A 26904-nucleotide genomic window follows, 5' to 3' on the forward strand; every position below is an offset into this window, starting at 1 on the left:
AATACTTTAAAAGTTGGGAGATCCCATAATATAGTCTTAGTTTGAATTCTGGGGTCTCCAACCTTGGAGATTTTAAAAACAAAATGTATTTCCAGGTAATTTGACTCTTTTCTCTGACTCAAGGAGAATACCTTTCTTGCCATTAAAAAGGAAGTCACAGATGTTTCTTTTCAAGAAATCAGTGGGCACTGCCATTTTGTTATGCAAAAATGGGTTTCAGAAAGAAGAAGTCACACAGCCTGTCCTTGTAAAGAGGACAAGCTCTCCAGACTCCCTATTTGATTCCTGGGTGCTTTTTAGGCATCACTAACTTAGACCATTTGGGAAATTCAGTTGCCTGGTGTCTGGGGACCTCAGTTTCCATTATTTTTGACATCTTAACCATTTGACCTTGCAAATAAGCCAATAGCCTGCTATTCTTCTATGACCCTAGAATGTATATGGATTGGGACATGGGGTGCAGGTGGGCTGAGACAGTGGCAACACAGAGGGCAGAAGGACTCCAGGTATTGCACCCAAACTAGTCCCAGCTCTGCCTCTGGGAGTTTTGTCAAGCCACTTCCCTTTTAGGGCTGCAGTCTCTCTTGCTCTAGAATTCTATGCTCGATGAGGTTTAGACTAATAGCTCTTAGGAGGTAAATTTGATTTGGAAGCCTGTTCCACCTTAAATTGTGCATGTAAGTATGAACTTTCAGTGCTTACATATTGATTTTGAATCTGATTTCAGACTCAACAATAGGTTTCCAGGGAAAAGAGTTAATTAGTAAATTGATGGGATGCTTCCAACGGAGCAGGCCTGCTGTGTTTTTAGAACCAGCAGGTGCTGAGAGAAGTTCAAATGGCACCAACAGGGTTGGATAATTGAGAGGATGTCAATATGGTAGTCTATGATACAGGGTTTAACTAGCTTCCTGTGACTTGCCTCTGGTTGGAGGGGAGACTGTGGCATCATTCATGAATGAGCACCCCAAACCAGATCACAGGCTCCCAGTGCAAGCAAGTCAGGAGCAGACCTTTTGGGTGAGTGAGCTTTCGAGGCAGCTGTCAAATGGACTGTGGGAGGTACCTGATTTAGAGAAATAAAAAGAGGGCAGCAAAATGCAGCTTCAGTGAACAAAATGTAGAGTAGTGAAGGACCCAGATCAAACACACACAACCTGCACTATCTTCATCTGGTGGAAGTGGGCTTGAATGAACTGAATAGAGAGAGGAAATGGAGACTGAGCATTTGTGTACATGTGTGTATTTGTGTGCATCATGCATGTATTTGTGTGCATGCATGTATTTGTGTGTGCATTCAGGATTAACTGGATGGCTCCCTGCAGTTAATTTTACTGCTTGTTAAGTTACTGCTTGTCTGCATTATCCCCCAGTAGGACTAGACTTGATGGAGTTGAGAGGGGAATTCCTCATGGCAGTTTTCTTCTCTGCAGGCTTTCCCACAAAGCACTAAGGGCTATGTACCTTCTGGGGCCCCGCAAGCAACCCAGAATTTTCTTCCCTGTAAGGGGCTGCTGGGCCTGTTTTATCAACCTGCTAAAGCAGATGAAAGCCTGGCTGCAGAGCATGTGGTCATCACATAGAAGTAAGCAACAAGGGATAAAGAAGTTTAGTCCTAGACTGAGTGTGGTGGCTCAGGCCTGCAATCCCAGCACTTTGGGAGGCCAAGGTGGGTGGATCACTTGAAGTCAGGAGTTCAAGACCAGCCTGGCCAACATGGTGAAATCCTGTCTCTACTAAAGATACAAAATTAGCTGGGCATAGTGGCGTGAGTAATTCCAGCTACTCTGGTGGCTGAGGCAGGAGAATTGCTTGAACCCCCATGGGAGGTGGAGGCTGCAGTGAGCCGGGATCATTGTGTGACTGCACTCCAGCCTGGGGGACAGAGCGAGACTCCATCTTATTAAAAAAAAAAAACAGAGGTTTAGCCCTAGTTCTGCCACTTGCTACCAAAGTGACCTTCAGCAGGGTAGCCTCTCCAGCTTCTATGTCCTGCATTATAAAACAGGAAGAAGGACTGAATAAATTAACACATGTGAAGTGCTTAGCACAGTGCTGGTACATAGGTGCTCAATAAATATTACTTATTGTAATTACGATTAGGATGAAATGCATTGTGTCAACAAATTCATCAAGATAATTTCCCTTTCATCAAAGCGAGGCCAAAATTGGAATGCTATCAGAATTCCCAAAATGCAGAGTGATAAAGTCAGGTCAGGAGAAATAAACACACACCAAATATTCCAGATACTGAGGAAGAGAAATGGAAGTTCCTACCCTTCAAGGATTTAGGGTTCATAATGTTCATTAAAATTAGCATTATTAAGAACTTGGACAGGAACATTTAGACAAGAATGGCCTGAAGAAGCTAACTTCATTCCCAATGGCTTGTCTGGATGGAGACTGACAAGGTCAAGAGCTGGCAGAGCTTCCTGCTTTCACAGCCCCCAGCCCCTCTGCCTGAGCTTGGCCCATCCTCCAGCCTCAGTTTCCCTGGCTGGAGTAATAACCACCAGGGCAATGGAACATCTTGAAAAGAACCCAGGTGTGGAGCCAGTTTTCTGGCTGGGTTCCAAACCCAGGTGTCCCACCTACTATCTGTGTAGCTTCCAGCAGTTCCTTCACCTGTCTGCATCTATTTTCTCACCGGGGTGATTAGGAAATCATGTATGTGATGATAAATAAGATGATGTAGGTGAATATGTCCTGCACAGGGGCTGGCCCCCTGACAGAGTCCCTTCCTCCCCCAAGCTGCCATCCCACCATGAGGTAGAATGTATGCCTAGAAGGGTGGTGCAGACACCAATAGATGTGGCTGTGCCTGAAAGCACTGTGGGAACTCCCTGCTCCTGGCATTTGGAGATGAAATCTGAAAGGTCCCTGTTAACCCTCCTTCAGGTCAGTGGGATGACCACTGGGGTGAGGCAGTCCTGCTCCGCTGGTGGGAACAAATGGGGCTGCCAGGTGGGATCTAACCAGCCTGGACAAAAGGAAGCAGTGTGACCAAGCCATCTGTCTACACAGGAAAACCAGAACCACAATAAGCTGTGTTAGTCTTAAGTCAGCCTAAATGGGTCTTTCATGTTGTTACTGGGTCAACTCTTGTTCCTTTTAAGCAATTTTTGCTATGGTATAGACCCGGAGGCTCCCATCTCAAACCTCACAAGAGTTTTGCAAGATTATTTTGGAAGGCCTGGGGATAACTCATGTGGACCCTTCTACAACATTTCCCTTTCATCTTTCTCCTTGTTTCACCACAGTGTGAGAATTTAATAAAAAGTTGCTGAAGGAGAAGGATGGGATAAGGAGAGACAGAAGGGATCAGAGCTCCAGGTAGGAGTCAGAGTCCAAGGAATCAGGTTGGAGCTGTGGGACCTTGGCACAATACAGGCAAACTAGAAAATGAAGATGTATTTGATGGTCCCAAAGGTGACTCCAGTTTTTGATTCCAGGTGCCCAGGACAAAGGTACCAAGTCACCTCATATATTAGCCCATGAATGTCAAGTCACAAGGAAAAGGCACAGGAGTTTCTTTGGGGTGACCTTCCTTCCAGCCCATATTCCCATAGGCCACCCTGATACCCTATCTCAACCCATTTTCATTAAGTCCTAACAGATTCTAGGCTGTGTCACAGGACTCTGAGACACCCACCCCACCAGCTCAAACTCTTAAGAGGAAAGCAAAGACCAAGATTTCCTATGAGCAACACATCTCTATGTTTAAGGAGCTGCTGGGGGCAGCAGGTGCTCCTGTCTGCTGTGACCTTGTAACTGAGTGATCTGAGAACTGTGCTGAGTCTTCTTCAACTCCCCTGGGTGTAGGTGCCATACATCTCAAGACTAAAGAAAGCTTTAAAAAAAATACATTTTTAATGGAACCCAGTAGCATCATTGCATAGATCCTGGTCATCAAATTTTGCCTTCAGTGAGGTCAAAGCAAAACCCCATCGTTTCTTTGAAGGGCAATTGCAGTGATTGTGGTCTGTCACAGAAGAAGCAGGTCTCAGAACCACTGATCCTGACCAAAGACACAGCCAGAAATAAGTGCAGGGTAGACCCACATAACTCTCTTTTCCGTGAGCGAGGACATGACTGTGGGAAAATTTATTTTCATCATTCCTTGTTTCACACTTGGCATTTGAGCTTCATGGATGGAGGGAAGAAGAGAAGATGATGGACTTGAGAAAACACACAGCTTCATGAAGACCAGGGTCAGGAAACAAAAAGTTTCGATAAACAGGAGACAGCAAAGATAACAAGGGAACAGAAGAATCGGAAGTTAAGAAAGTTTAAAAAGGAGAAAGACATGTGAAAATTGGGAAGTTAGCTCTTAAGATAAGACAGAGAAGCCAGCTGACATAGGGCAGTTGATAACGAGTACTGATAAAATGAAACTGCTACTTCCATAAAAAAAATTCCCGCCCAGCTCAGTGGCATGTGCCTATAGGCCCAACTACTCAGGAGGCTAAGGCAGGAGGATTGCTTGAGCCCAGGAGTTGGAGACCAGCGTGGGCAACATAGTGAGACCCTTTATCTCTTAAAAAAAAATGTGAATCAAATTGTAGGTCTCATTCAGTTTTTTGAGAAATCTTCCAAAGGAGAAATCACTATATCAAAAAGATGCCTAGGGTGCATGTTTATCATAGCACAATTCACAATTGCAAAGATACAGAATCTACCTAAGTACCTATCAACTGATGAATGGATAAAGAAAATGTGGTAAATATACACCATGAAATACTACTCAGTTGTACCAAAAGAATGCAATAATGTCTTTTGCAGCAACTTGGATTGAATTAGAGGCCATTACCCTAAGGAAAGTAACTCAGGAATGAAAAACCAAATACCACATGTTCTCACTCATAAATGGGAGCTAAGCTTTGGGTACACACAAGCATACAGAGTGGTGTAATGAACATTGGAGACTCAGAAGGGGAGAAGGTGGAAGGAGCATGAGGGATGAAAAATTACCTATTGGGTATGATACAAACTATTCAGCTGATGGGTACAATAAAAGCCCAGACTTAACCACTATACAAGTCACCCATGTAACCAAAAACCACTTGTACCCCTAAAGCTGTTGAAATAAAACAATTATTTTTAATTAAAAAAGTTCCATGCTCTGGAAATTCTAGGACAGGAGAGCCAATCAGGCACTGTTCAGAGCAGCAAAGAGCACTCACTTGCTAACTATACCCTCTCCCTGCTGTCCCCTGTGCCCCTTGGCTGGCCAGGACCTTACCAACAGAGCTGGACAGCACCCCCTTCCTCTCCCAGCTCCCCTTATTTCATCAATCAAAACTTACCCTGTGTCTCATTTTTTTAATGAAATAACCTTGGGCTATAATGGGTTAATTAGTTAATCAAATCTATTCTAATTCACTAATTGGCTCATATGTCATCTATTTGAGAAAATTGTATAAATAGCCACTTCTTGGCTGTTTGCAACGTGCTGAGTCATTTAGTATCTCAGGACCTCCATTTTCTTACATTAAAATAATGGGGGGGAATTAATGTCTAAGAAAGGGGTGATATTTGAGTTGAGTCTTGGAGTAAAATGGAATGGGAGGGCTGCAGCATTCTATTTTTAAGATAAGGCAAAAGAGGAGAGAGCGTGTTTAAAGGAAATGAATGTAGCAGCAAAATCGCCTGATAGACTTCTAGCTGAGCACAATTATTGCTGCATCCTCAAGGGATAAAAAAGAGCCATGCAAAATGTCCCAGAGGGGCTTGGACTTCCTATTATGTTTATTAATCATCTTGATGAAAATGGAGAGTCTACATTGATTAAATTCACTAATGATCCTAAACTGAGCAGAGGAGTAAATTCCAGAAAGGATGGATTTATAAGGTGAGTAGTAATATTAATCAGCTCATCTTCATGAAAAGGGTGGCAGTAAATGAAATGGGATTTGCCATAGATAATGGCAATGAGGTACAACTGGGGGGAAACGATAATGAGCCCAGATTCAGACTAGGAAGGTATTATTTAGGAAATAATAATGGTGAGAGAGCTCTAAAGTGGAGAGTGAATAATAAATTAAAAACAAGCTTAAAATAAGCGCTCATTATGGATCACAATTTCACTCTCAACACTTTTGCAGTGGGGTGGTGCAGAGAAGGTGAACGTGAATGGCAGAGATGGAAGCAAGTTTGTAGTGCAGCACTTCTATTTTACTGGTGAGGACGCTGAGGCCCGGAGAGGTTAGGTATAGACCGACCAGGTCAGGGTGGAAAAACCCTGTCACGCTGGTCACCACTCTGTCCCCTGCGGTGGTGGCAGGAGATCATGATTCCTTCTGACAATCTAAATTTACCCTCAGAATCCTCAATGCTGCACTCTAAGCAGTCTCTGATTACTTTGCTCACAAAATATGATCTTGTGTCATCTCTAGCTTACATCATAGAGCTAGACGTTGGCAGAGCCGTGGCTAAAAACCTAGATGTCCTGAATGTCTAGTGCTTCTATTTCACCCTATATATTCTAAATTCTCAGCAGGCAACACTGACTATAACTTCAAAAGTCAAAGACTCAGAAAGCATAACTCACTTCTTATCCAGGATTCTGACCTTGGTGTCCATCATCTTGGTTTAACTTTCCTTAGACAGTATTTAAAAATCTCCAAAATTGAATATATAGAGAGAGAGGTGTTGGGAAGACACTTAGAAATAGCAATAGCTTTGAGCCAGTGAGTTTTGTGCCCCTGGGGAGTGACAGGAAAGCATTTTTAAAAAGAAGTCTATTGAATTCAAGTAACAAAAATTAAACTTCCACCTTAGGCATTTGACAAAATTAATGACCTTGTTAAAAATTCGCTGAGACTAATGAATGCTTCTCATATTTGTTTCCCTCCTGGGGAACAGAGTGAATTTTCCCTGTGCAAATGGAGTCATGTTGAGGAAAGTCCTGTGTGTGCTGGGTCAGTTTAGTTAGGTGAGGGTGTCAACCTAGGGAGGAGGGGAGGGAGGGGAAGATTGGTCTCAACAGAATTATGAAGCAGGTGAGTTTGGCCCATTCTCACTTCCTTTTAGTGTCCTTTCAGTTCCCTCTCCCCAGGAAGGCTCATGCTGCTCCTGTAGGTCTCTCTGAGTGATGCAAGGGCTACTCCTCTAAGGCTGAGCTGGTTGTGTGTTGCACAACTTTAGGGGACGCTATTCTCCTTTGGGAACTCGGTAACTTAGCATGACCAGCCCCCTGGCAGATTCAGAACAGTTCTCCATGTACTAGGCCTTTCCTTATCTTTCCCAGTCTTCAGTGGAAATCTACCTTCTATGTGTCAGATCAGAGTCATTTCCACATGGGCTAATGGGTCACTGCCCAAGACTTTCCTGAAGACCCACCCCATAGCTTAAGCAAATGAATTAAATAGTAGAACATCTTGGCATGTGCCTGAACAAAATCTCTCCCATGTATACTCTTCCAATGGTTAATGAATACCTCATAGGATTCATGAGAGATAACATCCACGTGCTTGATCACCCATAATCACAAAGGTTGCCTACCAAGATCTTTCTCTCTTCTTTTTTTTTTTTTTTTTTTTTGAGATGGAGAGTCTTGCTCTGTTGCCCAGGCTGGAGTGCAGTGGCGCGATCTTGGCTCACTGCAACCTCCGCCTCCTGGGTTCAAGTGATTCTCCTGCCTCCCGAGTAGCTGGGATTACAGGTGCGCACTACCATGCCCCGCTAATTTTTTGTATTTTTAGTAGAGATAGGGTTTCACCATGTTAGCCAGGATGGTGTCGATCTCCTGACCTCATGATCCTCCCTCCTTCAGCCTCCCAAAGTGCCGGGATTACAGGCGTGAGACACCACACCCATCCTCTGGATCACTTAAATAAGACTTTAATCTACCCAGCACTTTAAAGCTTGCAGAATCCTGTCCCACCATACCAGAGTGTCCAGAGATCAAGTGAGATCAAGTCAGTTAATCTGGGGTCAGAGCCCCATCCCTGCCACTTGTTGGCCATGCAGAACAGAGTTAAGCCAATTATCTAAACTTTCCAAACAAGTGTTTTGATAGGACTAAGATAATGTATTTACCATAGTGCTTGGCAATAAATAAATAAATAAATAAATAAATAAATAAATAAATAAAAATTTAAAAACACATGTAATCTGCTATCCCTGCAGTTGTTTTTATTTCAGATACCCTGTGGGGCAGGAAAGCTGGATGTTATCTTCTTTATCTTGAGAACCCTAGCAAACAGAGAGAAATGGTTTGTCTTGTGATACACAATCAATCCTTGTCAAGGCTGAATGTTAAACCTGGGCTTTCTGTGTAAGGCTCCAGTCTTCTTCCCACCATCTCATGCTCTTATAGACCTAGTGCAACAGTTAACGACATGTGTGTGCCTCCCAGGCTGCATGGTTTATCATACACATGAGACACACTAGTTGCTTTTTAACTGTTTCCTTCTCTCATACAATGCCTATGCTGACTTGCTGGAAACACCCGGGTAATAGCCAGGGTATGAATTTTCTTTTCTTTTTTTTTTTTTTTTTTTTTTGAGACAGAGCTCAGTCGCCCAGGCTGGAGTGCAGTGGCATGATGGGCTCACTGCAAGCTCCGCCCCCTGGGTTCACACCATTCTCCTGCCGCAGCCTCCTGAATTTCTGGGACTACAGGCGCCCACCACCACGCCTGGCTAATTTTTTTTTTTTTTTTTTTTAGTAGAGATGGGGTGTCACAGTATTACCAAGGATGGTCTCGATCTTCTGACCTCGTGATCTGCCCACCTCAGCCTCCCAAAGTGCTGGGATTACAGTTGTGAGCCACCGCACCCATGCCAACACAGGGTATGAATTTTCTGTCTTCAAGGTGCAAGTCCACATGTCCTGGGTGTGGAATTGACATCTGTGTCAGGGTAAGACTGGAAATGTGCCCCTTCATCCATAGCTGCCATTGGGTATATTATTATCCTTCACGGATCTCACTGACAGAGAAGATGCCCATCTTACTAGCCAAGCAAACTAGTCCATTTGGTCCTAACATAAACAGTTGCAGAGCTAACACAGGAGCCCCGGTGATGCATGGACCTTTTGATACTCTATATCTGTTACGCTGAAGGCTCAGGGACAGATCCAGATTTTGTGGGCCCCTATATATTATTCAATTTTGGAATCTTCTTGTTTTAAAAAATGTATAAAGTCAAAATTAGATATGGGAAAATTACAGAGACGGAGAACAGACTAGTCGTTGCCAGGGTTCAGGGATAGAAAAGAGGAGAGTTGGGTGTGTTTATAAAAGGGTAACAGGTGATGATGAAACTGCTCTGTATTTGACTGTGGTGATGGGTACATGAATTTAAACATGTGCTAAAATTGCATAGAACCAAACACACACATACAAATGAGGACATATGGCTGGACACGGTGGCTCATGCCTGTAATCCCAGCACTTTGGGAGGCTGAGGCCACTGGATCACCTGAAGTCAGGAGTTCGAGACCAGCCTGACCAGCGTGGTGAAACCCTGTGTCTACTAAAAATATGAAAATTAGCCAGGCATGATGGCATGTGCCTGTAGTCCCAGCTACACAGGAGGCTGAGATAGGAGAATTGCTTGAACCCGGGAGGCAGAGGTTGCAGTGAGCTGAGATTGTGCCATTGCACTCCTGCCTGGATGACAGAGCAAGACACTGTCCAAAAAGAAACAAACAAACAAATGAGGACATATAAAATTGGTGAAATCAGTAAGATCTGGATTACCAACACCAATATTCTGTTCTGTAAGATGTTACCCTTGAGGAAAACTGGATGAAAGAGACACAGGATCTCTATTATTTCTTCCCATAGCATGTGAGTCTAATAATTATTTCAAAATAAAAAGTTTAAAAAATGGATAGAACTGGAAACAAAATTTGGAAAAAAAAAAAAAAATAGGCACCAGGTCTAGGAGGGTTGGTGCTAATGACAAGAATGGACACTTAAACTTCACTTGGCTTCATGCCAAATCTATTCCTGATTGGAAAGGCAGTAGACCAATAGAAAATGAGTCACAATAGAGACACGAAACCATTTTAAGACCCACAAATGAAAGTGTACACTTCTGGGATTACCTTCTTTGATCACAAGGAAGGCTGCCAATATAAAATAAACATAAGCTACTTACCCACATAAATAGGTTGGCTCCACTCACTCCAGAGCCCCGCCTCTCTGCACATGGAGCTCACTGCTGCTCTCACTTGAACATCATACTTAGAAAGATCATCAATTATTGAGATGAATGCGTTGGTCATCATTTTTTCTATCTAAGTGGGGAAAAAATAGCATTATAAGAATCTCTAAACACCTAATTTGGTTCTGCCAATTATCAGAATGGGAGGTCCTATATAGGTCATGTGACTCACTGTTCAGCAAGCCATTTAAAATCAACAGGGCACATATCAATTCGTTTATACTAGGCACTTCAGTGTGGCTGTGTTGGCAGTCACCCTTCAGGAAAACACTATCTTGTAACCCAAATATATGAAATGGTTAACAGTCAATATCCAGGTGATCCTATCCAGGCCCAGCTGACGTTTCCAGACTGAAAGACTGGAGTGGCCTATGCCAGGATGCATTATTCCCTCACCTTGTCCCTCCATAATCTATAGTCACATTACTAAATAATATCACACAAACACTAGATTGTCTAGTGTTGAAGCAGTTTTCTCATGAATGAGCCCTTCTTCTTTTTCTTTCTGCTGATCACGGTCGCCACCATCCAGCTAGTCCCCTGTGCCAGAGATGTGTTCCTGACACCTGTATCTTGAATACTCCCTGGAGATGTTTCTCCCTTTTTTACTCCAGCCCTGTGTCCATTGCCTATTTTAGCTCTTACTGTCTTTTGCTTGGAGCATTGCAGTAGCCACTAACTGATATCCATATGTCCATGTGGCCCCTCCCCACTCACATCCAGTTTTCACGCTGCTACCAAAATTCTTCTTCTACTCTGCAAATGTGGACATATTTCTGTCTCGTGTGAAATTCTTCAGTGGCATCCATTGCCCGCAGTCATGGTTTTTAACAAAGAAGCCATTTCTTTATTTAAAAAAAAAAAAAATCTTATAGAGCCACTCTGGGAGAAGTCACAGTGTCAGATACAGAGTCATGAGTTCAGTGTTGGTCTTATGTCCAGGCATCCAGGCAGACTGAATTACTTGCCACTTGACTGAAAGAACCACACTCTCTCAAGCATAAAGTTACTCCTTTTCCTAGACTGGTGCAGGTCAGGAACTATTTATTACTGGCCTGTGATGGGCTAAATACAGATAAAATTATGACTACAATTTGGAAGTTTTGGTAGCAATTTGACATTGCCATGACATCCAAACACATAATCAGTGAACTGATACTTTACATGTCTTTGGCTATATTTAATTTTTGCTAGCAAATCATTTTTATGTATTTGACAAACGCACCAATCTATGGTAGATTAGACATTATAAAAACACACGCACTCACAGTCCTTCAGTGTAAGTATTTTGGGAAGCTCTGGCTAAGAAAGTCCTTCTCATGTTTTCTCACCAGACCAGTTTCTCTTCATCCTTGCAGATCCCGTTCAATTCCTCTCTGCATAGCAGACTCTGTGCCCACACCCCCATCTCTAGCTGCACTGGCTTTTCCTGTGGGAGAACAACCCCAAGGCTGGGCAAATATGTCACAAGATTGGGTCACTCCATGGCAGAAACAGTCTTATTTCTCACAAAGAAGGCAATTTGTAAATATTTGTTGAATCTAATGGAATTGGCTTTGTCTACTCTCTATAAGACATGAGTTGGAATCCTGTTTTTTTTTTCCTAGCTTTGTGACTGTGGGAGAGTTACTTCATCTCTTTTGCCTCACTTTCCTATAAAATGGGAATGATAATTATATCATAGAATTATTGTGAGAGTGGAATAAACACATAATAAAGTTTGACACATAATTGATGCTCAAGAAATGTTGATTGACTTTCTTCTCAGTTCCTTTCCCTTTGAAATTTTTGTCTATTAGTACTAATGAGTTTTTTAAATTGTGGTAAGATACATATAATGAAATTTACCATCTTAATCCCTTTTAAGTGTACAGCTTTGCAATATTAAATACTTCCATATTGTTGTGTCACTAATGTTCAACACTCTTTTAATCTTGCAAAAGTGAAACTCTGTACCCATTAAACAATAGCTCTCCATCCGCCCTCCAACCAATTCCTGGTAACCACCATCCTACTCTGTTTCTGTGAATTAGACTATTTAACCTCTGAAAGTAGAATCAGACAGTATTTGTCCTTTTGTGACTGACTTATTTTGCTTAGCATAATGTCCTCAAGGCTCCTCCGTGTTGTAGCATGTGTCAGAATTTCCTTTCTTTTAATGCTGGATAATATCCTATTGTATGTATATGCTGCATTTTCCTTACCCATTCATTTAATGGGCAAGTGGGTTGCTTCCAGCTTTTGGCTGTTGTGAATAATGCTGCTATGGAAATGGGTGTACCAACATCTCTTTGAATCCTTGTTTTCAATTCTTTTGTATATATAACCAGAAATGGAATTGTTGGATCATATGGGAATTCTATTTCTAATTTTTTGAGAATTCATCATACCGTTTTTATAGTAGCTGCATCATTTTAGATTTTTTTTTATTTTTATTTTTTATTTTTTTTTGAGATGAAGTATCGCTCTGTCCCCCAGGTTGGAGTGCAGTGGCACAATCTCAGCTTACTGTAACCTCTGCCTCCCTAGTTGAAGCGATTCTTTTGCCTCAGCCCCCGCCCCCAAGTAGCTGGGATTATAGACATGCGTCATCATGTTGGCTAATTTTTGTGTTTTTAGTAGAGATGGGGTTTCACCATGTTGGCCAGGCTGGTCTTGAACTCCTCATCTCAGGTGATCCACCCACAGTGGCCTCCCAAAGTGCTAGGATTACAGGCATGAGTTACTGCACCCAACTATCATTTTAGATTTTAACCAACACTAGTACCAATGAGTCTGTTTCTAATCCTTTGTATTAGTTTCAACCAAAAGTATGTTCTTTCAAAACAAAAGGCCAGTAAGATTTGGTTTATACCTATAATACCTGGGTAGATGTAAGTTAACTTTGACCTTGTTAGTACCAAGCTGTAACTTGGTTGCAGTCACTGAAGATAATTTTGTAAATGTTTCTAAAATAAATGTCTGTCATCAAATATTGGAATGATCTGAGTAATTACCTGCAAATATCCGTTCCTTGCATTGTGTATTTTTACTTCATAATCAAAGCAATGGATTGGAAAGGCAGACACTGGTTTCTCCCATTGGATAGAGAGACGAGTTCCTTCAATCTCTGCTGTGACATTCAGTGGAGGATTTATTCGATCTAAGTTAGGGAATGAAAGATCAGTGATTTTTTTTTTAGAATCTGTGATCAGAGCTGATAACTCCAATCCACCCACACTTCTCAAGGCATTTCTAAGATATGCTTTTTTCAAATATTTACCATCAGGTCTTAATCAACTGATCTCCAAGCCACAGGAAGCCAGTGGCCTCCCATAATACTCTTGTCTAATAGTGCTGAAGAAGAAGAGACCCTTTCTGGAAACTACAAGGATTACTACTCCAAATGGACTTAAATACTTGAATCTCTTCCCTACTCAGCTCATTGCAAGACTCACCCACCATCTCCCTTTACTACTCAAGTTGTACCAGGCCCAGAATAAACCTGACCACTGAGAGAACATTTCCCTGGACCTTCCACCAAGCCCTGCCTCTTCCCAGTAGGTATGTGGCCCTGAGCAAATCACTTCCCCTTTCTGAGATTCAGTTTTCAATTGTAATTTCATTTTGTTTACTGCATCTTTTGTTTTTTGTTTGTTTGGGGGATGGAGCAGGAAGCTTCAGTTGTCTTTTGCATCAAAAAAGAATGGATCCGGGCCGGGCACGGTGGCTCACACCTGTAATCCCAGCACTTTGGGAAGCTGAGGCCGGCGGATCACGAGGTCGGGAGATCAAAACCATCCTGGCTAACACGGTGACACCCTGACTCTACTAAAAATACAAAAAACTAGCTGGGCATGGTGGCGGGCGCCTGAAGTCCCAGCTACTTGGGAGGCTGAGGCAGGAAAATGGTGTGAGTCCGGGAGGCGGAGATTGCAGTGAGCCAATATCATGCCACTGCATTCCAACCTGGGGGACAGAGTGAGACTCTGTCTCAAAAAAAATAAAAATAAAAAAAAAAAAAGAAGAATGGATTGGTCTTCACTTAGGACTCTAATGTCCTTTCCCCTGAGATCTCACTTGATTGTCTTATGGTCCCGTGAGGTGAGGGGAAAATTAATTCTTAATGAGTGTCCTTGTCTTAGGTAATGTGACTTAGATCTCACAATTAATAGTGACAAGCTAAGAGTGGGGTCGACTGGCTTCAGAGCCTCCTGTTCCCTAAGGAGAAAATTCTTAACCAAGAAAGTACTTATTCATTTTAGTAATCCTAGGAATTAGCCTCAATAAAATGAAAATCATAAAAGAAAATGAATTCCTGTGGTCTGTACTAGATCATATCCATTTTCATATTAATATCATTGTTTCCTAGATCTTCCTCAGCATCTTTTATTGCCTATTTTCATGAAAGTGACATTTTTAGTTCACCTAAGAAATATACTACTGGAGAGAATTGCATAACCTCTTTAGTAAGGGCTATGATTCTTGACACAAAGTTATATTCCATTGGAAAATAGATATGTCACAGCCAAATCATACTCTCTAAATAATATTGTAGTGTATTTATTAAACCTTTATGCCAGGCACTGTTCTAAGCACTTTATCATTCGTAACACAATTCTCACAAAAACCACACAGGAAGTATTGATTTCTCTCCATTGTTTCAGATAAGAAGATTAGGCACAAAGGAATGATCAGCTTGTCCAAGGTCACTCAGTCAGCGGTGGAGCCAGGATCCAAATCCAAGCAGTCTGGCCCCACAGCCCACAATAACCACCCACCATTGAAATCTGGAATCTCCATAACTAAGTATGCCATGTGAGAGCGTCTGGTGAGTTTCATGAATAGAACTATCTGGGATGAGGCAGAGTGTCTTCTCTGTTGAGAACTGAGCAGATGAAACCATGAATATAATTTTTAGAGCTGAGAATTGCACACTGAGAGATATTCGAGCTGCAGAACATCCAGGAGATGGGCCAGAACAGTGAGAAATGCAGAGAGAGAGAGATGTTAGCCTGGAGAAGAAGGGCTTCTGGATGGGAAACCTGCTGCCTGTGAACAGCTAAGAGAGGCCATTCGTTAGGGAAAGGACTCAAATCGGCTGGGGTGGCACTAGTCCATCACAGGACCCAGGGGCAGAAATTTCACAAAACCTGTCAGAACTCATGAAAGATTAAATGGTCTCTTTTAAGCAGCCAGTTCACTTTTCCTGGTGCAGTGATTCTCAACTGGGGGAAATTTTACCCCCTGAGGGGCATTTGGCAAAGTGTGAGACTTTTTAAAAAATCACAGCTCAGGGGCAGAGGGGCATGCTACTGGCATCGAGTGTGTAGAGGCCCCTCTGCTGCTAAATATCCTGCAATGCCCAGGACAGCCCTCCATAACACAGCTATCCCGCAAAAATCATTGGCGGTGTTAGGCTGGAGAACCCTGCCTCAGTGGTTTTCAAACATGGGCCTGATGCTTACTTAGCATCAGAAAAGTAGTAGAACTAGGTGATCTTTATAACCCTTCCCTCCAGTGCTGAGATTCTGAGATTCAGTTATTTCAGCTTTGGGTTAAGTCGATCTTACCAATGGCGTGAAGGGCAAACAGCTGATCAAAGGGCTTGATGGCAGAGTGCTTGCTGGAGCCGTTAACAAGCACCGCAAGCCAGTCACGCCCTCTGCTGCGGATAAAAGTCCTGGGAAACCAGCATGCGATGTTTCTCCCCAGTGAGTCTTTGCTGTATTCTTGGCATTCTTCAGTCCAAGAGCCATACCTAAATTGGAACACTCATGAGTTTTATGAGGTTGCAGGAAACAACCATTTGCCTAAGTAAAAATAGGTACAGTACTAACCTATAGTAGAGAAAATACTGCGTGTCCTCAGGGGCATCTGTGCCAACAAGCCAGGTGCAGTGAAGGGAAACTTGGTATGGCCTTAAATGTGAATAATTATCTGCTATAGTGTTTGTGGTGCAAGTTAAATTCACAACTGAGGTTCCGGGAGACCCTAGGTAGTCAAAAATAAAAAGAACAAAACATTGCCATGGCAAACTCTGAATTTCATGCTTCTTTTGGAACTATAGCGATGTGAACATCTTATTCACCACCAAAAAATAATCATCTTCACATTTTTTTTTTCCCTCGAGACAGAGCCTCACTCTGTCACCCAGGCTGCGTGCAGTGGTGTGATCTCGGCTGACTGCAACCTCTGCCTCCTGGGTTGGAGCGATTCTCATGCCTTGGTCTCCCAAGTAGCTGGGATGACAGGTGTGTACCACCACACCTGGCTAATTTTTGTGTTTTTGGTAGAGATGGGGTTTCACCACGTTGGCCAGGCTGGTCTCGAACTCCTGACCTCAAGTGATCTACCCGCCTCAGCCTCCTAAAATGCTGAAATTACAGGCATGAGCCACCATGCCCGGCCATCATCACATATTTCTAGAAACCTACTAACTACAAAAGGCCACCTTACTGGAGATATGGAATTAGAATTAAAAAGTCCCCATTTCTGATATTAAAGAGCTTCCCAGCTATTTTGTTTGGGGCTTGGGGGTGGTGTTTGTGCAATAAATGTGACAAAGTTCAAGAGAAGTACAATATATTGTCGTTTAGAGGTTGATGTCCAGCAACTTTGGTGCTCTAATGCCACATTTGTTAATAACTAGCTGTGAGACATTGACCCCCACTTTTCTGGGCTCTGTATTTTCAACTGTAAAGGAGAGGGTTGGTACAGGAAGGTCTTGAGTATCCCTTTCCATCCTAGAATTGTGTGATTCATTAGGTTGTATCCAAATGCTTCATGAATTACATAGGTTGCTGCTCAGAAGAAATGAGTGTTGACAACACTGCAAGATAATACCACTGCTTTGCAGACTTGATGCACATTAGCATGTTAAAGTCCTCTTTAATATACTAGGACTTTAAGAAAACCTTGAATTGGCCAGGCACAGTGCTCATGCCTGTAATCCTAGCACTCTGGGAAGCCAAGGCTGGTGGATATCTCTTGAGCCCAGGAGTTTGAGACCAGCCCAGGCAACATGGTGAAACCTCGTCTTTACAAAAAATATAAAAATTAGCCAGGCGTGGTGGCATGCACCTGTAGTCCCAGCACTTTGGGAGGCTGAGGCGCGCAGACTGCTTGAGCTCAGGAGTTTGAAACAAGCCTGGGTAACATGGCGAAACCCCAACTCTACAAAACATACAAAAATTAGCCAGGTGTGGTGGCATGTGCCTGTAGTTCCAGCTACTTGGGAGGTTGAGGAGGGAGGATCACTTGAGCTGGGGAGGTCGAGGCTGCAATGAACCACGATCATGCCACTACACTCCAGCCTGGGCAACAGAGTGAGACCCTGTCTCAAAAAACAAAAAGAAAACCTTCAGATTTATTTTATTTATGATTATTATTGTTACTTGGAAACAGAGTCATTCTGTCACCCAGGCTACAGTGCAGTGGCATGGTCTCAGCTCACTGCAACCTCCCCCTCCTGGGTTCAAGCAGTTATCCTGCCTCAGCCTCCCCAGTAATTGGGATTACAGGCACGTGCCACCACACTCAGCTAATTTTTGTATTTTTAGTAGAGACAGGGTTTCACCACATTGGCCAGGCTGGTCTCGATCTCCTGGCCTCAAGCTATCCACCTACCTCGACCTCCCAAAGTGCTGGGATTACAAGCGTGAGCCACTGCACCCAGCCAAGATTTTAAATGCAAACTTATTTGTGTTTGCTTCATTAAGGCTTTCTCAAATTATGTGACTAGAAAGACTTGTTTTCGTTTCAACCTCTCATTGCTGTATTAACTGTTGGTCTTTCAAATACACTGTGGGAAACACTGGTCTTGTTGGTGGTTGCTCAGAGAAGGAAACAAGCTCTTGCACCCAGGCCAGGAAGGACCGCATCCAAGTGGGAGCCTTGAGAGATAGAGGGGGTCTTTTGATCGTAGCTTAAGTCAGCTGTAGATCATTTTTATGACTGTCAGCCAGTGTTTTTCAAGAAGCAGAGGGAGAAGATGATGAGAGAGAGCCTCTTATTACCTGTAGAGAAGTTAAAGATGGATTTCTTCTTTATATCTGTGCTTTTGCACAGATGAAAGATATATCTGTACTTTTGCTTTTGCACAGATAAAAAGAAGAAATATCTCGAAGCAAATTGACTTATTCAGTTCATGTATATATTCATATATTAGGTTGATGCAAAAGTAAGTGTGATTTTGGTCATTACTTTTGCACCAACCTAATATATATTTGTCCATGCACCAAATGACCGGGAAGTCCATGTGCAAGTACAGTTTAGAGATCTATAGAGACTCTTTGTCTTATAGTTCTCATCCAAGGAATCATTTTATGTGAATTCCACTTGGTTCAAAACAGAAATAATTTTTATTAGTGTCATCCTATATTAGAGTGCTCAGAGGATAATTAGAATTGTAGAAATGTAAGCTGCAAAGTGCCTTATAGGTAAAATCCAGTTATTCATTATAGAAAGGGGGAATAGTGGTTTGATGTAAGCCACATACAATAACCCATCTCTGTGATCCTGTATCTGCCTTGGATTAGTCGCTGTACTTGGGATCAAGCCCACGCAAATTGGCTGGTATGTGGTCTAGACAAGTTATAACAAGTAAATGGGGCCGGACATGGTGGCTCACGTCTGTAATCCCAGCACTTTGGGAGGCTGAGGCGGGTGGATGGCTTGAGGCCAGAAGATCGAGACCAGCCTGGCCAACATGGTAAAACCCCATCTCAATAATAATAATAATAGTACAAAAATGAGTCCAGCATGGAGGCGCATGCCTATAATCCCAGCTACTTGGGAGGCTGTGACATGAGAACCGCTTGAACCCAGGAGGCAGAGGTTGCAGTGAGTCGAGAACACACTGCTGCACTTCAGCCTGGGCAACAGAGGGAGACTCTATTTAAAAAAAAAAAAAAAAAAAAAAAGTAAATGAGAAGATCTTTATGATTCTGTTTTTTTCTTTTTTTTTTTTTTTTGAGACGGAGTCTCGCTCTGTCGCCCAAGCTGGAGTGCAGTGGCCGGATCTCAGCTCACTGCAAGCTCCGCCTCCCGGGTTCACGCCATTCTCCTGTCTCAGCCTCCCAAGTAGCTGGGACTACAGGACACCCGCCACCTCACCTGGCTAGTTTTTTGTACTTTTTAGTAGAGACGGGGTTTCACCCTGTTAGCCAGGATGGTCTCGATCTCCTGACCTCGTGATCCGCCCGTCTCAGCCTCCCAAAGTGGTGGGATTACAGGCTTGAGCCATCGCGCCGGCCTATGATTCTGTTTTAAGTTACCAACACAATTCAGGAGGCATGGTCTTTTCAGCTGGCGATATGACAGGATAATTGTTCAAAAATTACCCGTGAGCTCAACTGACCAAGGCAATTGTTATTGGGTGCACCCATATGCCTCAGGACTTGGTAGCCTGCTTCTCCTCTTTTCTCTCCCCTATTGTGTGTGTGCACTTAAGTGTTTGATCAGAAGTATTACTGATTCTAAGTATCAGAAACACCAACTTTCCACTGGAGGCCAATTCACAGATGGTGGATATTTCTGCAAGAATGTGCCAGATGGAATTCAGTTGGTTATGATAAGAAGTGGCAGCAGCCTTAGTTAGGATGTTGTTGATATGGGAGAGTACTTGACAAGAACAGGTGACTGACTAAAGAAAAGTGAGTTAGTGTTAATTTTTCTGCTTTTCCATATTTGCAAAGTCCAAAACATACAAACTGGACTTTTGGAGGCCTGCTTTACCTGGTGGGTCATGAAGTTCAGCAGAAGCCCAGCTGCTGGCCAGGAGTGAGTGGTCGTTCTGCAAGATGGTCCTCACACTTGCTGAAAAGCCTTTGTGGAGGATGGTTACACATTTGCTTTCAGTGATTCTGGTTTCATACTAAAAATAAAACCCACAAGTCTTGATACATAAAAGAGAACTAGCCTTAAGAGAGCTATTTTAATCAAATATGCATTTTCTTCTACTTTTTAAATGACGAGTAAGATGCAATGAAATAGTTTTTCTAGAAAAAAAGTCAAAACAAACTATTGTAATAACAACATAGTAACTTCTCAATGACACATGAACACATTATTCTTGTAAAAACAAATGAAATATTACAGTTAAACTGAAGTTCCCTTTGACCACCATCTCCCCAGAGGTCAATGTTTGACAGAAAATTCTCTAGAATTCCATATTGACTGAAAAATAGTTAATATGAATCACTTCTCCCTTTGTTTGACTTTATTACACATCTAATATGTACTGGGTGCCTGAATGTAGCCCCGAGGTAAAATTGAGGCTCTGAGAAGCTAAATGACTTGTCCCAGGTTGCAAAGACAGGAAGTGGATGAACTGGGATTCGAACTTGGTTTCCCTGACTCTCCACTCTGTCTGCTGTGTTCTTGTTTTGCTAGGCTACTGTCTCCTGTTCTGTTGGTGATTTTAGGGGAAACAGAAAACCAGTATCCAATCCATTGTGCCTAAAAAGTTACTAAGCATTCTTCCTTAAGGGAAAGAATCATCGGAAAGTTAAAATGTTCTGCGATGCCGTTTAACGCTGAACAATACATCCAGCACTAGCTCACAGGCATTCTTAGAGAGACACTAGTCTACTGGTAACATAACAAAGAGCCTGTCAGTACTTTTATTTTTTAATCTAAAATTTCATTTGATAAAATGCAGTCAAAATGCATATTTATTCTCAATAAGGATATCCATTAGAATAAACACTTACATCATCTTCTTTTGGAGCATTTATTTTCACTTGATATTCTAGATTAACATTCCTTTGCTCTTGATCAGGATTTGGTTCCCAATGTAAAAGAACTTGAGCCAAACCAGTAACTTTAATGGTGAAATTGACAGGTGGGAGAAGTGAAACTGTTGATTCAAAGAATAAAGAAACAACACAATGTTCAACTGGACATAGGCAGCACTTTTAAAACTTTTTGAATATTTGTTGCCCTGCAGATGCTGTCCTGGACCTGCCAGCACCACAGACACAGTTGCTCCTACCATGCCTGTAACACCGGGGCAAAGAGAAAGTGTCTATTTCTACCTGAATAGCTAGGACTACAGGCGCATGCCACCACGCTGGGCTAATGGGTTTGTTTTTTTTTTTTTTTTTTTTTTTTTTTTTTTTTTTTTGGTATTTTTAATAGAGACAGGTTTTCACCATGTTGGCTAGGCTGGTCTCCAACTCCTAACTTCAAATGATCTGCCCGCCTCAGCCTCCCAAAGTGCTAGGATTACAGGCAGGAGCCACCACGCCCAGCCTAGAAGAGGTTTCTTTAAAACTGTTTTTAATATCTTTTTTATGTTGCCCATGTCCAGGTGTTTACCTATAATACCTATATTTTTATTGAAAGATGAACATGTTACTATATCACTATTCACTATTCACTATAACCATAATTTTCAAACTGAGAGTCATTATCCATTAACAGGCAATGATAACAACGTATTGGTTTGTGACCATAATTTTTCTTTTAATGATGTGAAAGAAAAATAGAATAGAAAATATCAGTGTGCATCAAACATAGTAAGAGTTGTTTCATGAATCTCGTTTCCACTACATAAAGGTAGTTATATATTTGTATGTGTGCTGGTACATAACGTAAAAATGTATTTACGTCTTATTATGAGTCACAGACAAAAATATTTGCAAGCAAACTTACTTAAATAGGGCTTTGCAGAAAGAAAAGGTTTCTTCCCCCTTCATGAACCACTCTCTGACTTTGCTTTCAAAATAAAAGCTTTTGCTTAATTACAAAATCAGTATCTGTTTATTGAAGAAATTTTGGAAAACACAGATAAGCAAAAAGAAGAAGATAAATTTTTTAAAATAATTGTACCACTAAGAATGGCATTCACATATGATATATTCGTTATTTTTTTCTTGGGTGTATATTTATGCAATTTTTAATTTTTTTACTACATTTAGGGCAGTATTGTGCACACAATTACAAAACCTTCTTTTATTCATTTACTAAGTTATCAGGATTTATCCATTGATCTTAACAGACTTCCACATCTCTACATCCATGTTTACCACATGAGGATTTTTAGAGCTCTGTCTGTATTACACTGTCCATTATGGTAGCCATTGGCAACTTGTGGCTATTGAAATTTTAATTAATTAATTAATTAATTTTTGAGACAGAGTCTCACTCTGTTGCCCAGGCTGAAGGTCAGTGTTGTGCGATCTTAGCTTACTGCAACCTCTGCCTCTCAGCTCAAGCTATTCTCCTGCTTCAGCTTCCCAAGTAGCTGAGATTACAGGCATGTGCCACCACAGCTGGCTATTTTTGAATTTTTAGTAGAGTTGGGATTTTACCATGTTAGCCAGGTGGGTCTCAAACTTCTGACTTCAAGTGATCCACCTGCCCCGGCCTCACAAAGTGCTGGGATTACAGGTGTGAGCCACAACGTACGGCCTAAATTAATTTAAATTCATTACCTTAGTTGCACTGTCCGTATTTCAAGGGCTCAATAGTCACATATGGCTAGTGGCTACTGCATTGGACATTACAGAGATAGAACATTGTCATTACCATAGATAGTTCTGTTGACAGTGCTAGACTGGGACCATGTGATGATTTTCCTTAAACTGTGTCATCACACCAAATACGTACATCAACAAATTTCAGGACAAAATGCAGTGGAAATTACTTAATGTTTGGTCATGGGGCCTTCTAACTACTCCCTTGTGTGGGAAGACATTCCAAATGCGACCACTGGCGCCAGCTTTATTCCATGGTGCCTGGACACCCACACCTTGACTTTGATTTCCCACTGTAGCATAACATTTGCATTTCAGCCAGCATTGCTTTCTTAAAATATAGCATGTTTAAAGCATCTGTCTTGAGGATAAATATTATCTCATAAAAATCCATATATAATGTTCTAATTGACAGTTTAAGAGAAAATAATGTTATCCTTTTACTAACATACTTTTAAAAGTAAACATTATTGAATTGAATAGAAGGTCCTTACTCTTTTCATCAGGAAGTAAGTCAGCTTGCAGTATCTCAGTGGCCCCCAAAAGTATCAGTAATACAGGTGCCATGATGATCATATCCTACAGAAAACAAGGGAGATACCAAAATCATCTTGCTGCTATTTTTAAGAAAAACTGATAGCTGCTTTCTAACATAAAATGTAGTTGTTTGGCCATTTGACAAACATTTATGGCATATTTGTGATGTGCTAGAAATACAAACATGACCAAATCTTGGACTTTGCCCTTCTGATGTAGATTCATAGCTTGAAAGACAGAATGAAATATAAATTGATAAATATAAACCAGTTGAAAAACTGCCCCCAATAAAGGTGTGTATGGAATACAATAGGAGCAGAGACTTTTAATTTGCCATCTAAAGGGTGAACTAGAGTCCTTGACACACACAACAGGGAAAAGACATTCCTGGTGGAACCCAAGGTATGTTCAAAACTGGAAGAGAAGGAAACAAATAGGAGGGTATTGCTTTTCGGCAAGAGACCAGAGCAGACCTTTGAACGGTAGAAGTTCTAGCATAGTCAATAAAAGAAACAAACAACATTACCGTTTTCACTATGAGGATTTAAAGATGAGCGAACATGACAGGAAACTTCAATCTAAAACAATTGGTAGCCTGAGAAAGAGAAACTTTGTCTCACCAATCCAGAATCAACTTGTGGTACTTTGACTTTGGAGAGGTTTTCTTTTTTCTTTTTTTTCCCCAAAAGGGAGCAGGTTACAAAATAATTGAAAAACATAGTGATAGACCTGGGGAAAATAAAGACAATATTTCTATCTCCTTGAAACAATTGGGCAATGAGAAGGAATCGAGAGCTGGAAATGTGATAACCCAGGGTGAACACACACAAAAGTCTCCGCATCCTGTTCTACATGTCAAAGAGGGGAGTTGGTGATCTCTTCCTGGGAATTGTAGATGAGAAGTCTTGAGTTTTTCTTCTGCACATTTTGAAAGGCATTTCTCATAAGAACTTAGCTTTAAAGGGCAGATAACACGCATGGCTTCCCCCTGTGTTGCCCTCACTTTTACACAGCAGTTCTTCCTACTCTCTTACCACGTGCTCCCCTCAGAGATTTGGTACCAGACACATGTGGCTGTTATATATGATGGAAATCCCTTCCACGGACATTATTCCTACCCATGAAGGAAAGGAGTCTGAAAGGTGAAATAATCTGCCAAAGATCAAACAGCTGTTAAGTAATGGAGCCTAGACCCCATCTCTGATCTTTCAATGGCGAAACCTATGCTCTGTCAACTTTATGGTGCTAATTACAATGATTTATAATTTCAGCTAAAACATTTATTTAAGTGGCTTGGTATTTTCCAAATATAATTCTGGTAGAACCACAGGAGAGACCTGGGCTAAATGAATACCTCCAGGAAATAGCACAGAACACTTTTAACTTCATTATTACTTCTTAAATTATTACTTAAGTTGCTGCTATTACTGCTGAACTTACTAATGAAATTGGTAAAATGCCACAACAGCAGGAAAGGATCAACATATAAATCACTCAATTCCTTTTCCAATAAACTTAAGTATTGTTGATCAGAACTATGCCAGTTTTTATTTTAAAATCCTGTTTATTTTTCTCTGAGGATTTCACACTATGTAGAAATGAAAAAAAAAAAATGATGACGATAACAACAAAAGCAGGTACTCTATAATTTAAAAAAAGTTTCAACAAGTGAGAATTTTAATGAATTAAGAGAAAACACTAGTAGTCTACTAAGCCTGAGAAGCAAAGATACAAATTCCTTAAGAACACCAACAAAGATAGCTTCCTCTTTAAGTTATGAAGGTGATTTCTTAAAATGTCAGCATTTCCTGAAATAATATTAAATATGTTCTCATTTTGCACTAATTTTTCAATAATAGAAATTCTAGGTCAGAAAAAACTGCACAATTAATTTTTTTGTGACTTTCACTGACTGGCAAAGTAGAACTATGTTATAAGTGTACTTGTAAAAACAATAAACATCTATTTATCCTTTGCAATTAAATTGTTAAAGTAAATAATAAAACTGTTGAATATCTCAGTGGAGAGATAATTGAATATTTTATGTAAGCAGGCACTCTCCCCTAGAATTTGTCATGTATTCTGATTTTATAGCTCCCAAAAATAGAATTGTTTTTCAAATTTGATCATTCAAAAAAATTTTGATTATTAGTTTTTGGCCATAAATAAGTAGATAACTTTTTCATGTCTCATTGTTGTATTTTATATGTAAAAAGAGATGCTTTTGAACAAAATCAGTTGTCCTATAGGCAGCACAAGGTACTCAATAGGGGTCTAAATATTACCGAGCATGAGTTTTTTATGTGTTAGTCAGATAAATTTTACATAAGGTTGAATATTACTAGAGCTTCAGGATTTGGTACTATGTTTTCTACAATTCTGCTCACTCTCTGTGGCCTCTTAGTACTTCTTGTCCCTGCTAAAAAATATAAAAAACAAATCTCTTCAGGCTATTTCTTTAATCCAAAGATACACTATTATATAGACGTCAACTGTGTCATATTTCACTATAAAATAATAGAGCAACTTCATTAGCTTAAATATATATATATCAACAATATGTTCGACTCATTCTTCTCATGGGTACCAATTAAAATCTAGCAGAAAACCATTAAATTGTTAAAATAAGATGCAAACTAAACAGAATGAAGCATAGGTTTTTTATCACCAGGAATACGTGCTCAGTCTCTAAGAAAAATCATGATCTACTTGCTCATATAACATTTCATCGAGTCAATCTAAAATTCCTTAAGTGCTCTCTAAAAATCTAGTTTCTGATAGGTGTAACATTTTTTGAAACTTTGGAGAAAACAACCACAACCTCCTTCTCTATAGGTGTTTCTAGAAAGTTGGGTGAAATTTTGACAATTAGCAGTGGATTTCCCCAGTGTTCTTGAGAACTGATCAAATTCTACTGAAGTTCAGACTTACAAATATTTCCCCTCTTCTTTTCCTAACTTATTTTTCTGCCTGGGACATTCGTTTCATAACCAAAGTTATACTGGCACCCCTGTTTTTAAAACCTTTTTGAGTCAACTGTGGTGACACCTAATTCCAGACTCAACCTTAGTGGCAGAAATTGTAAAGCAACTGAGAAGATTCATGCTCTGTTAGGCCTTTAAATATAAAGAGTTTACTTTCTCTTTTATCCTGTACAGTATAATCAGCAATAAAAGTTATCTCTTGGGGGATGAAGAATAAATAAACCAAGGTATAAACTGCAAAAGACATGTTTACCTAGGTATATTGCGTTACCCCCCAATGAAAAACTGCACATTCATGTCTAAATATATAAATGAAAAATAAGGACCACTTATGCATGTAATTTTTTTTTTTACTACTACTGTACTTTTGATTAAATTTCTGAAATAGTCCTAAAATATAACTCATGAGTTCAGGTTGTGGCTATAATCATAAAACTCTCTGTCAGTCCAAGTGGAAATGGTGTTGCCACCTTGAGTATTTGGAAAAATAGAAAAAGGAGTTTGCTATAAATATCCCAGTGGTTAAATATTTCCTGCCAATTGCACACGGTGCAATTTGTCATCCCACATCCATGCTCCTGGGCATACCTGTCTACAGACGATCCTCTTGTTCCAATCAGTACTCAACAGTAGATGGCGAGGACCGTGTCTGTCGTGTCTATGCTCATGGCTGCAACACCAGCATATAGCACAGTGTCAGGCACAGGACCGATGCTCAGTGTGCCTGGCCCTGTGTGGAATAGAAGC

The 26904-nt window shown here is 41.0% G+C and overlaps 1 protein-coding gene across 4 annotated transcripts in view; it reads right to left on the bottom strand.

The window, feature by feature from the left end:
• Positions 1–26904, bottom strand: part of IL5RA (interleukin 5 receptor subunit alpha) — a 61302-nt gene that overhangs the window by 32731 nt on the left and 1667 nt on the right. For all 4 annotated transcript variants that reach the window (XR_004054308.1, XM_030920935.1, XM_010357145.2 and 1 more), the window contains exons 2-9: positions 26746–26887; positions 23131–23215; positions 20870–21015; positions 19893–20031; positions 15995–16148; positions 15728–15915; positions 13172–13317; positions 10110–10248 (exon numbers count right to left, since the gene is read on the bottom strand). Coding sequence is in view for 3 of the 4 variants with exons in the window: in XM_030920935.1 (XP_030776795.1) it covers positions 10110–10248; positions 13172–13317; positions 15728–15915; positions 15995–16148; positions 19893–20031; positions 20870–21015; positions 23131–23212 (994 nt within the window). In the remaining variant the exon portion in view is untranslated. The remainder of the gene's footprint in view (positions 1–10109; positions 10249–13171; positions 13318–15727; positions 15916–15994; positions 16149–19892; positions 20032–20869; positions 21016–23130; positions 23216–26745; positions 26888–26904) is intronic.

Source organism: Rhinopithecus roxellana, chromosome 1 (assembly GCF_007565055.1).
Source record: "Rhinopithecus roxellana isolate Shanxi Qingling chromosome 1, ASM756505v1, whole genome shotgun sequence".
In the NCBI taxonomy this organism is placed as follows: domain Eukaryota; kingdom Metazoa; phylum Chordata; class Mammalia; order Primates; family Cercopithecidae; genus Rhinopithecus; species Rhinopithecus roxellana.